The 12,821-nt window shown below is 36.0% G+C and overlaps 1 protein-coding gene across 2 annotated transcripts in view; it reads right to left on the bottom strand.

The window, feature by feature from the left end:
* Window positions 1-12,821, bottom strand: part of GLRA3 (glycine receptor alpha 3) — a 179,155-nt gene that overhangs the window by 40,888 nt on the left and 125,446 nt on the right. For both annotated transcript variants that reach the window (XM_028114367.2, XM_028114368.2), the window contains exon 6: window positions 3,343-3,480. In XM_028114367.2, coding sequence (XP_027970168.1) covers window positions 3,343-3,480 — 138 coding nt within the window. The remainder of the gene's footprint in view (window positions 1-3,342; window positions 3,481-12,821) is intronic.

Here is a 12,821-nt window from a genome sequence, read left to right as displayed (position 1 = left end):
ATAATCAAAATAATTGAGCAAACAATTCCATTTATGATAGAACCAAATAAAATAAAATCCTTATAAATAAATTTAACAAAAGAAGTGTAAGGCTTCTACACAAAAAAATACAAAACACAGCTGAACAAAATTAAAAAATTGGAACAAAATGGAAAATCATTCTGTAGTCATTAATTAGAAGACTAAATATGGCTAGATCAGAATACTTCCCATGTTGCTCTACAAATTCATTGCAATCTCTATCAAAATTTCAACTGGCTTTCATGCAGAAATGTACAAGCTAATCCTAAAATTATTATGGAAATTCAGGAGACCTAGAATAACCAATATAGCCTTCAGGGTAAAATGAACAAATTTGGTGGACTCACATTTCCCCATTTCAAGACTTGCTATAAATAACAACAAAATAGGATAATGTCATAAGTATAGATATGCAGATCAGTGGAATGGAATTGGAAGTCCAGAAATAATGATTTATGGTCAGCTGATTTTCAACAAAGAACTAAGGCTATTCTATAAGGAAATAATGGTCTCCTCAATTGATGGTACAGGGCAAACTTGGTATTCACATGCAAAAGAATGAACTTCTACCCTATCTCATACTATTGAAAATGGATCATAGACCTACATTTAAATACTAAACTAAAAATTCTTAGAAGGCATAGGAGTACATCTTTATGACCTTAGGTTAGGCAACAATTTTTTTTAAATATGATACCAAAATCACAAGTAACAAAAGAAAAAAAAAGTGATCAGTTGGGCTTACTCAAAATTAAAAGTTTTTGTGCTTCAATTAACATCATTAAGAAAGTGAAAAGACAACATACCAACTGTGGAAAAGCATATGTAAATCAACAATAAGAGAAATAACTGACTTAGAAAATGGGCAAGGGAATCGAATAAACATCTTTTTCCAAAGAAGATAGGCAGGGGCGCCTGGGTAGCTCAGGCGTTAATCGGCTGCCTTTGGCTCAGGTCATGATCCCAGGGTCGTGGGATCGAGCCCTGCATCGGGCTCCCCGCTCCGCGGGAAGCCTGCTTCTCCCTCTCCCACTCCCCCTGCTTGTGTTCCCTCTCTTGCTGTCTCTCTCTCTCTCTCTCTCTGTCGAATAAATAAATAAAATCTTTAAAAACAATAACAACAACAAAGAAGATAGGCAAATATCAATAAGCACATGAAAAGATGCTCATCCTTACGCATTAGGGAAATGCAAATCAAAACCACAATGAGATAGTACTTCACTCCCTAAAATGGCCATATTAAAGAAGACGGACAAAGACAAGGGTTGGTTAGGATGTGGAGAAGCTGGAATCCTCATTCACTGCTGGAAGGACTGTAAAAAGGTGTGGTTACTTTGAAAAATAGTTTGGTGGCATAGATACACCATATGATCCAGCTTTCCACTCCTAATTCTATACCCAAGAGATATGACATATATCCACCCCAAAACTTGCACGTGAGCGTTCATAAGTGGTCCAAAGTTGGAAATACCCCAAATGTCTAGCAACTGACGAATGAATAAACAAAATGAGGTATATCCATACAATAGAGTACTATTTGGCAATAAAAGGAACGAAGTATCGAAATATGCTACCAGAGGGAGGAATCTCAAAAACATTCTTCTCATTGAAAGAAGACTATCACAAAGACCACATGTGATTCCATTTATATAAAGCATCCCAAAAATATAAAGCTATAGAGACAGAAAGTTGATTAGTGATTGTCTGGAGTTGCTGGATGGAGAGACTGCTAATGGATATAAAGCTATTTTTTTTTTATTCAGGAGATAAAATATGGTGGTGGTTTTTGCACACCTCTGTAAATATACTAAAAATCATTGAGCTGTATTCCTTAAACAAGTGAATTTTATAGTACCTAAATTAAATCTCAATAGAGTTGTTTTAAAAAATTCTTTAGGGTGGCTGGGTGGCTCAGTTGTTAAGCATCTGCCTTCAGCTCAGGTCATTATCCCAGGGTCCTGGGATCGAGCCCCGCATCGGGCTCCCTGCTCCGTGGGAAGCCTGCTTCTCCCTCTCCCACTCCCCCTGCTTGTGTTCCCTCTCTCGCTGTGTCTCTCTCTCTGTCAAATAAATAAAATCTTAAAAAAAAAAAAAATCTTTAGTTACAAGATGAACAAGTACAAAGGCCCTGAAGCAGGAATCAGTGTGGCATATGTAAGAAAACCAACCACTGTGGCCAAATTACAGGGTAAGGGGACGAGGGAGAAGAGTGTCTCGGGGAGATGGGCAAGGGATACCACCAAGTCTGTGGTACTTTGTTGCAGCAGCCCTAGGAAGCCAGTCCACCAACTTAAACCACTTCTAGAGGCCTCTTAGCATCTCTCTAAAATTTGCTTGTCATTGTAACTGCCTCTAGAGAGTGGAGCAAGGACATTGGTATTGACCTGCTTGCCCTTTATCTTTGTGTTGAGATGTTAACCTTGAACTACCCATCAAATTAAATATCAACCTCACCTCTGGGTTAAGAAAATGGCAGTGACTTTTTCACCAGATAGTGTGAAATGATTAAAGAGGTAAAAGAGATTAAAGACTTGGCATAGTGAAAGGTCAGGTCACAGTCCTGGAAAATGATGAGCCAAAGAGGAATCATAGTTACTGTAAGGAAATAATACGAGCAGCAGTTGATGCTAGTGGGAGGCTGTGGACTAACCACATTGAAGTGATGACTCATTTGTGGGTGGTTTAACAGAATTTGTAGGAACAGTTTAGTCAGTGAGAATAGATATTATGAGAATAGCCTGTGCTGGTTGAGAGAAGTGAACAGATCCCATGAATGTGCAAATATCACGTTAAGTCTATCAGTCCTTGACAACAATATCTTATATCTAGTCTCAAAGGCAAAAGCTACCGTGTCAGTGTGAGTAGTAGGTACTTAAATAACAATAACTTGAAATGCATGAAATTGTAGCCAAAGAGAGGTTTAGGCAAATGAAGCCTTAAAAAAAAGCAATTTCTTTGATTTTGTTATCAAACACAATGTATATTGCCCAAGAAGAGCTAAAAAGTACATTTTATTGCTCACATAGAAATTAAAGGAACTTTTTTGGAAGCATCATTAGTATGTAACTATGGGCTTTTGGCAAAAAAAAAAATGTAATTGAATACCAAGCATTTCTTTGATCCTATACAAATCAATTATATCACAATATGCATTGAGTCCAGGTATTCATAAATTTCATATGCATTCATTTTCTGCTCTATGACTATGAAAAACACTAAGCTATAAATAGTTAAAATAATTAACCTACCACTATAATTAAGAAACACTGAATATCATAAAAACAGAAGTCATAAGTATAATAAAGAATGCTTGACCCCTACCTGTGTTGTAATGTTTAGTGCAGTACCGTAAATCTTTCTCTTCTTTCAGCAGAAACTGGGGCAAAGTGAGTCCTTCGGCCACTTGTACAGGTGCCTCATCTTGCCATTCAAAAATGAGATCATTCATTGTGTACCCAACTAGGTAAAACATAATAAAAATATTAATAGCATAAAAGGGCATTCAAAGAAATCAAATTTTTTTAAAAAGCTTGTACATTTCACATAGGGTGGGATGAAGAAGGTCATCTTAACTCAACAGTTTGAGTTATGCATTGCACGATTCCACCTCATCAAAGTCTACTGAAGTTTATTCACATGGAATACTCATCAAATAATGTAAGAAAATGTAATAGGTTAATAAAAAGCATGACATGGCATATAGAAACTTCAAAGGACATGCATATACATTCTTTCCTTGGAATGGGCACTCCTGGATTAGTTCAACAATTCATTTTGGTTCCACTCCATTAGATAGCCCCTCACCTTCTCTCAAATTATTCAGGGCTCTTTCAACAAAAACTGAAATTTTTACTGGTTAGGAAAAGACCTGAACTACAATATCTGTGAGGGAAAGTACCAAGGCTGTTATCTGTCTTGATTTCATCATTAACTATTTTAGTTAACAGCATCTGCCTCTATGTTCCAAATCCCAAAATGAACAAACCGATATTTTAAATAGAAATGTCAGCTATTCAGAGAAAATCAGAGTACAAAGAAAAATCCATGTGGAACAGTTTGTGGAGGAGGAAACTCTTGCACATACTATCAGTGAATTCAGGATAGAATTAGCTAACATATTTTGTGATAAGAAGTCAACATCTAAGGGCACCTGGGTGGCTCAGTCATTAGGTGTCTGCCTTCGGCTGAGGTCATGCTCTCAGGGTCCTGGGATCGAGGCCCGCACGCATCGGGTTCCCTGCTCAGCAGGAAGCCTGCTTCTCCCTCTCCCACTCCCCCTGCTTGTGTTCCCTCCTCGCTGTGTCTCTCTCTGTCAAATAAATAAAATCTTAAAAAAAAAGAGAAGTCAGCATCTTTTAGTAAATGGAAAATTAATATTTATACAGGAGAGGTATCTAAGAAAAGCAGGATTTCACCTTTTCTTTTCTTCCTCTGAATGAGAAGTTATTGAAATATACACTTAAAGTCTGCGGCCGAGTGGGAGTCAAAAGTGAATGGAACTTGAGGGGCAAGACTATTGTTACAATGTACAACTACCATGGAGGTAGAGAGAGAGAGAAAACACTTGATCTGGCTTTTCGACTAAGTCAAGTGGGCAGATAAAGGAAGCTGAAGCTCTAGATTCATAAGCAGCAAGCAAGAGAAATTGTCCCAAACAAGTTATCCTGGCGGAAAGCTGGTATAGTAGGAAAGAGGCTGTTTAGTGTCTAGAAAGAGCTGGTGTGGAGCAGATTTGGCTGGACAGAGCAATGTGTAAGGAAGACAAGATATGTGAAATTGCATCCCAATTTAGACAGACCAATAGAGAAACTTCATTTTGTTTTTATATTCTAAAGGGTTTTGTTTTGTTTTGTTTTGCTTTTTTTGGGGGGGTCTTCTGTAAAAAGAAATGAGCTCCCTGAGACTCCCTCAAGGACAAGCTTTAGTCTCTAATGCCATTATAGGCAGTATATTTAGCTTCCTCGTGCTAAATAATCATCCACAGAAAGTAATTTAGGCATGGGAAACTCCTAATCAAACTATGCTACTTCCTTATGGTCCCTAAAATAGTTGTTTGAAACCAGAAAGAAAATAATGAGTTGGCATATATAGGGGGTCATTCTTTTGTTCTGAGTAATTTACTTGGATGGTCAACAAAAACAACTAAATGTTAATTTTGTCTCAGTAAACTTTCAAATGTAACTTAAAAAAATCAATACTGTTTTACACAATTCAAAGTGTTTTAGCAGTGCTTTCAGTTGGCAGATCTTTATACAAGTCTGAGGATGTGAAGGAGAACAGATTGGCTAATGAGATCAAGGTGGTGAGTTGAACTGCCTTGTACAGTAATCACTTTCACAACAAGAAATAGTTTATTCAGGAAACAAAGATATTAACCCTAATTTCAACCAACAATCTCATATGGTAACTGCAGGGAAACATGTAAACAAATGACTCAATGCAACCAAACATTTGTTTCTTAAGGATGTATTTGGTACCAACTGTATGTAAATCATCCTGCTAGGCGCAGGGCCCAAGAACTGTTATTACAGGGTAGAAAATTAGTAGCATAGGAGGGGTCCAAAGTGCTATGTGCATTCCGAAGAAGGATGTATGATATCCAGCTAGACCTCATTTGAACTGGACCTTGAAGCAAGACAGTGGCTTCATATAAAGAGTGTGAGAAAAGATAAGGTACTCAGGCAAAGAGAACAGTGTAAGTAGTTGAAAGAAACTGCAGACTCCCCGGGTTTATAATAGGAATAGAAATAGCTTCATTTGTCTAGAGCCAGAGTGCATGAAGGAACATGAGGAATGAAAAGATACATTAAGGTAAGATTGTGTGAATTTTAAATTCCAGGTTGAAAACTTCGATTTTGCAAAATTCCCTGTGGGCAATGATGAACGATTGGAATCTTCTGAGCAGGGGAGTGACATGACGAAGATTCGGTTTCAGAGACAGTAGCAAGATCCACTCATGAGATTCGCAAGGTGCAAACTACTTTCATAATCATAATAAGACATTTGCCTTTTTCATCGTGTTGATGTTAGCCCAGATGGTGAAAAAACAATAGAAGTGTAAAACTTCAAGTGCTTTAGCATAATTACAGACAGTGGCCACAAACTGTGTGGGTGGTTATTGTATTCTTTACTGACATATCCTGTAGTGCAGGAATAACAATGCCAATTTTGAAGAATATCCACGATCCTGGATGAAGCAGTAACGATTATAATTTTATTAAATTTTAACCCTTATATAAATGTCCTTTTAATATTCTCTGTGTTAAAAGGCACATATAAAGTGCCTCTACTGCATACTGTATTATGCTGATTCTTTTAAGGAAGAGAACTGGGGTGATTGACTTGCAAGTTAAATCAAGTTTGTGGGGTTTTTTTTGTGAAACACTTTTTCTTGAAAAAAAAAAGACTGGTAAACTATGGTTATTACATATGGCAGATCATTTTCTCAAAAATAAAGGAAATGAGGCTAGCATATTGAGGAAAACAACTGAGAGTATTTGTCATCAATGATAGATTTTGAACTTTTAAGTCAAAATTAGAATTTTGAGAAAAATTGTTTGCCCAATATGTAATGATTTTTTGATGAGCTTAATGGTGATATTAACAAAAGTGACCTTTCAGTATTGTACAATGACAGGTATCAGTGTTTGGAAGATCTAAATAGCTCTCTAAAGTAACATTTCCCAAATGACCGAAGCATGATGTTAAAAAATTATGCATAGGCAAAATATCCATTCAAAGTGCAAGATAGACAAATGGATTTTAATTTACAAAAGTATGAAGAATGTGTTGATGGGGTTTCCAATTCCACATTGCAACTAACCTTTCAGAGAGTACAGGTTTTTTTTGCATATTGCAGAGTTTTTTTAAAAGCTGAGTAGTATTCCATTGTATGTTTTTACCACGTTTTCTTTATCCATTCATCTGTCAGTGGATATTTAGATTGTTTCTACATTTCGGTTATTGTGACTAGTACTGCAATAAACATAGTAGTGCTAATATTTTTTTGAGATCCTGATTTTAATTCTTTTGGAAAAATACCTAGAAGTAGGATTACTGGATCATTTGATAGTTCTCTTTTTAATTTTTGCTACAACATGGATAAACCTTGAGGACATTATGCTAAGTGAAATAAGCTAGTCACAGAATATCAAATACTGCATGATTTTAATTATTTAAGGTATATAAAATAGTCAAATCAGTAGAATCAAAGAATAGAATAACAGTTGTCAGGAGCTGGAGAGAAGGGAAAATGAGAATCACTAATCACAGACATAAAGTTTTAGCCAAACAAGATGAGTAAGTTCTAGAGATCTGCTGTACAACGTTGTACCTACAATCAACAATAATGAATTATATACTTAAAAATTTTAAAGCGTAGGGGCTCCTGGGTGGCTCAATCATTAGTTAAGCGTCCAATTCTTGGTTTCTGTTCAGGTCATGATCTCCGGGTGGTAAGTTTGAGTCCAAGTAGGCTCTATAGGGAGTCGGCTTGAGATTTTTTTCCCTCTGCCCCTCCCCTTGCTTGTGTGTGTGCTCTCTCTCTCTCTAAAATAAATAAATAAAGCTTTAAAAAAAATTTAAGAAGGTAGATATCATGCTAAGTGTTATCACATACAGTAAATTTTTTAAAAGGGTAATTTGTATTCTTGAGATGGCAAAGAAAAAAAAACTCATTCTTTTCCAATGGTCCATCAAGAATACAAGTCAGAGGTAATATTTCAGTCGCTCATTTTGTCAAAATTGGGGATTCATTAAATATATATTTGAGGAAAAATAAGAAGTTGAAACAACTTCAAAGTTTCAAGTCTAACTCACTGATAGGGAGCTATGCCACGGTCTAGTTTATATCTCATGTCATTTGAGATATAATATTGAGATATTATAATATATATATAAATGAGATATAATTAAAAGTATATATAAAATATACTTCTCTGACTGTCTTATAAAATGATTTTCGTCCAATCAGTCAGCATTAGTTTTTTTCTATTCATTTTTCCCATAGAACTTATCTTTATTTGACATTGTATATATTCATCAAGGTTTGGGGTATTTTTCTACCTAACCTCCTAGGACTGAAATTTCATAAAAGCTGAGATTATTCCATTTTAGTCACTGGCATATTTTTCAGTACCTAAAATATTACATAACATATAGCAGGCTGTTAGAATATTTGAATTAGAAATAGAGAAGGAGGAAGGGGGAAGGGGATGGTGTGTGTGTACGTGTGTGTGTGTGTGTGTGTGTGTGTTCCTATATGATGAGCTTATTTTGGGGTACCTTGAGCTTAAGATGCAAGCAGGAGATATAGGTGTTGATGGTCATAAATCTGAACATTGACTTACATGTTAAAAATACTTGAAATCACACCTATATATGAAAGTGAGGTTAAGATTAAAGATAAAGGAGGTTTGAGAGTCACCGATGATATTAAAATTACACATCTTGGTTTGCCAAGACAGCCCCACATTACTTGTTTTTCCCTCATATCCTCTCTGGCTTAGCACTTGTTCTAGATTTTTCATATTTAGATTAGGTATAATTAAGCACTGTTTTAAAATACATCATTGTTGGTTTGATAGATCCTTCAGTTTTACTTCTAGATTCTCCCATGGCATATGAGTACGAGACTATCTTACTATCTGGATATTAGGTTAAATCTGTACAACACCAAACATCAGGAATGGCCCATCTATCTTTACCAGACCCTTTCAGTAACAAAGAAACTAGTGTCTCCCTTTCAGAGGCAGCTGACTCCTGATCTGAGTTGTGGCTGAAGTGTTTAACTTTGGACAAGCCTGTAACATTTGTGAAGTGTCACTTAAAGTATCCAAGTGTCATGGAAAGTTGTAAGTTACTTGTAAGTAAAGCAGAACAGTGCTGCTATGGACCATATAGAAAGCAATCTGAATGCTTTGAAACCTACAAACATTTATTATTTGGCAACACTCTTAAATCTTGCAATAAATCCTTCTAGCAGCAATGGGCTAAAAGAAATGAAAGTTCAATATTTATTGAAAAATTAAGCGCCAAATTTCCATTTTACAAGAAAGCTGATGATGAGTGTGCAACTTAAACAAGACATTGTTTATATTTGACATTCACAAAAGCTCCATCCACATAAAAGCCACAAGACACACAGAGCTAAAAACACATCAACATTGATTTCAAAAGTTACAGTCCTCTCAAGAATACTGCCCAAAGATGGTCATTTGACATGTGCATTTGTAGGGGCAGCATTTACACATTACTCTCTAAAAAATGAGTTTTTATTTAGATCAATTTGTTGCTTTTCTGAATTAATTTCCTTCTTTTTTAATTTCATTTTTTCTTGGAAAAGTGCATGACAGGAAATTTGCAAAAAATTAAATGATGTTAGGCTTGTTTCAGTATCATTTCCTGCTTTAAAGAGAAATGGTTAAATTAATTTTAAATTAATTTTTAAATCTAATTCTGTAATCAAAGTAAAGCTTTTGGAATTACATTTGTTGAAGGTGAACTATGTAATGTCATCGTAAATTCTATTGTGCAGTCTCTCTTACATTAATTTAAAAAGTTTAACATTGAGAATAAATGTCATTTGTTTGTGATAGATCTGAACAAAATATTTGTTGGAATTCATCATTGTTGTAAAAAAGCACAGTAAATCACGGGGATGAAAGTACAGCATAGGGAATATAATCAATGGTGTTGTAATAGTGTTGTATGGTGACAGATGGGAGCTATAACTTGTAGTTAAGTTGAGCACAGCACAACTTAAAAATAAAAAATAAAAGAAAATCTGTAGAGCTGCAGTTTTCTTGGAATTATTTATGATGCACATATGATTTATTTCATTTTATTTTTTATTTATTTTTTTTAGAGAAGGAAAGAGAGGGGGGCGGGGGGAATCTTAAGTAAGTAGACTCCATGCCCAGCACAGAGCCTGACTCAGGGCTCGATCTTGGGGCTCCATCTCACATCCCTGAGATCATGACCTGAGCTGAAATCAAGAGTTGAATGCTTAACTCACTGAACCACCCGGGCGCCCACATATGATTTATTTTACATGTATAAACCCCTACACTGTATCAATGAAAGAAAAGCTGTAGGGTTTTTTTAAGATTTTATTTATTTATTTGACAGATAGAGACATAGCAAGAGAGGGAACACAGGCAGGGGGAGTGGGAGAGGGAGAAGCCAGCCTCCCGCTGAGCAGGGAGCCTGATGTGGGGCTTGATGTGGGACTCGATCCCAGGACCCTGGGACCATGACCTCAGCCAAAGGCAGACACTTAATGACTGAGGCACCCAGGTGCCCCAAAGCTGTAGTTGCTAACATTAATAATTTTTCTTATTGGAACAGAGTACCTGAAGTATAATTTTTTGTGTGGGAAAAGCTGATGTTGACTTAAAAATGATATTTCATTATGGCACAACATGCTTTTTCTATTTAATATTTGTTATCAGTTAAATTTTTAAAAAAATTATAAACATTTGAAGAAGTACTTTGTAAATCAACTTATACGTTATGCAATGGTATTGAATTCATGGTAAATAGGTTCTCTAAATTCTGGTTGCCTTTGTTCAAAATCAGTTGGAAATATTTAATCAAATTATTTTATGAGTGGTACACTAAAATTTTGGATTGTGAAGGTTTTAGCAAGTAGCAATTATAAAAATGAAGTTTCTAAACAGGAACATCTTGAGATTAATTCCTACAATATAAAAGAAGAAAGGCCTCAGATGATGTACAATATTTATTTATTGTAACTTGATAACTGTGTTTTGGAATGGAAAGACTATATTGACTGCTTGTTTTTAATTGGATAATTAATATTGAAATGGAAATGGAATTAAGAAGACCTATTTCCTAGCATCTAAATTAGGCAAAGAAGTAAAAATGATTGTTAAGTAGAAACAACTACTTTGACTGAGTTTTGTACTAAAAGCATATATATATATATTTTAAAGATTTTATTTATTCATTTGAGAGGGAGAGAGACAGAGAGAGCACAAGCAGGGGGAGAGGCAGAGGGAGAGGGAGAAGCGGACTCCTGGCTGGGCTGGGAATCCGACGTGGGCTCAATCCCAGGACCTGGAGATCATGACCTGAGCAGAAGGCAGATGCTTAACCATCTGAGCCACCCAGGTGCCCTAAAAGCATATTTTTGATAAAAGGTACTCTTATTCAAGACAAAGACAACATCTGTAAAAAATATATGGGGTGAAATGTTTGCCTATATCAATATAAAATACATAAAATCAGGCTCTGAAATTATTAGGTATAGATAATTGAGTTGAGCTACCTCAACTATATAGAATATTTCCTTATTAAAAAAATTATAGTCTGTACAGCAGGGTCAACTGACAGTGTTAACAATTCCAATGTACCAAAATTGCAACTTTTAAGATGATTCCAATTATTTTGATTTGCTTTGATATACATGCATATATTTCTTTAGAAATGATATATTTTGTTTATTTGTCTGTTTGCTTATTTATTTATTTATTTGTCTCTATTTTTAAGAGACGAGAGACAGACAAATGGAGAGAGAACATACTGCCACTCTGGTGCTTGACCATGTTCGGGGTAAGGGGAGGAGGCACAAAGAAGTCTGCAAAGTAGAAAGGATATTTTGAAAAAAAAAAAAACAGTTTAGAACTATTTAATTCACTCACTAATTAAAAAAAAAAAACTATCAGGGGCACCTGGGTAGCGCAGTCGGTTAAGTGTCTGAGTCAAGTCATGATCTCAAGGCTGTGGGATCAAGCCCCACCTTGGGGTCTGGGCTCAGTGCAGTCTGCTTCAGATTCTCTCTCCTTCTCTCTCTCTCTCTCACTCATTCTCTCTCAAATAAATAAATAAATAAAATCTTTAAAAACCTCTATCAGTTATAAAATATACTTTTTTTTAAAGATTTTATTTATTTATTTGACAGAGATAGAGAGAGAGCACAAGTAGGCAGAGAGGCAGGCAGAGGGAGAGGGAGAAGCAGGCTCTCCACTGAGCAGGGAACCTGATGCGGGACTCGATCCTGGGACTCCAGGATCATGACCTGAGCCGAAGGCAGTCGCTTAACCAACTGAGCCACCCAGGCACCCTAAAATATACTTTAAATATCTTTGGTGCCTTTCTTTTAGTCTCAGAAGTTCCCCTATTTTAATGATAAGTTATATGGCTACTCTGATGATAGGAGGAGCTTCAGGGTCCTCATGGCAATGAGGAGAAATGAGTGGAAGACCACTTTAATCTGTATTATTTCACTGGTGGTTTTTACCCTTCACTTCAAGATGTTTCACCATGGGTCTGGGGCTGGACTTTCACATCCAACAAGATTTGAGTCTGGTAAAATATATAGTCTGTTCTCTTGGCGTCATTGTACTTTAATGTTTCCCTTTGTTGCCAGGATACAGAATTTCAGCCATACCTTCCAACCAGTTCTTATCTTCATTTATTTAGCCTTCAGGCTTTGTTCTAAAATCTTTTGACTCGCTGAAATAATAGGATATGGAAGCTACTTTATTGTCAACCCCATGGTGGATCACTTAGAAGTTGAGATTCCCAGCTATATTACATGTTCGTGCATTTTTTTGGGAACTTCTAGATCTCTTCCAAGTAATGTAACAGCTATAAAAAACAGAGCAACTACTGGTTTAGCTTATCACCTACCTACCTACGTATCTTCTATCATCTATCTCCTTATGTATTTACATATGCCACGCTGATATATTTTTGTTTATTATGATTGCCTTTGTTGGCCATGGCCACACAGCAAGCTGGTCCCCTCTCAGAAATCCTGTTGTCCCTCAGAAATG

The sequence above is a fragment of the Eumetopias jubatus genome, unplaced genomic scaffold (genome assembly GCF_037043125.1).
Source record: "Eumetopias jubatus isolate StellerSeaLion01/CBP00866 unplaced genomic scaffold, mEumJub1_p1.0 scaffold_2, whole genome shotgun sequence".
Classification (NCBI taxonomy): Eukaryota; Metazoa; Chordata; class Mammalia; order Carnivora; family Otariidae; genus Eumetopias; species Eumetopias jubatus.
Note: the sequence above shows the minus strand (reverse complement) of the source record. Positions and strands in the feature narration are given on the sequence as shown.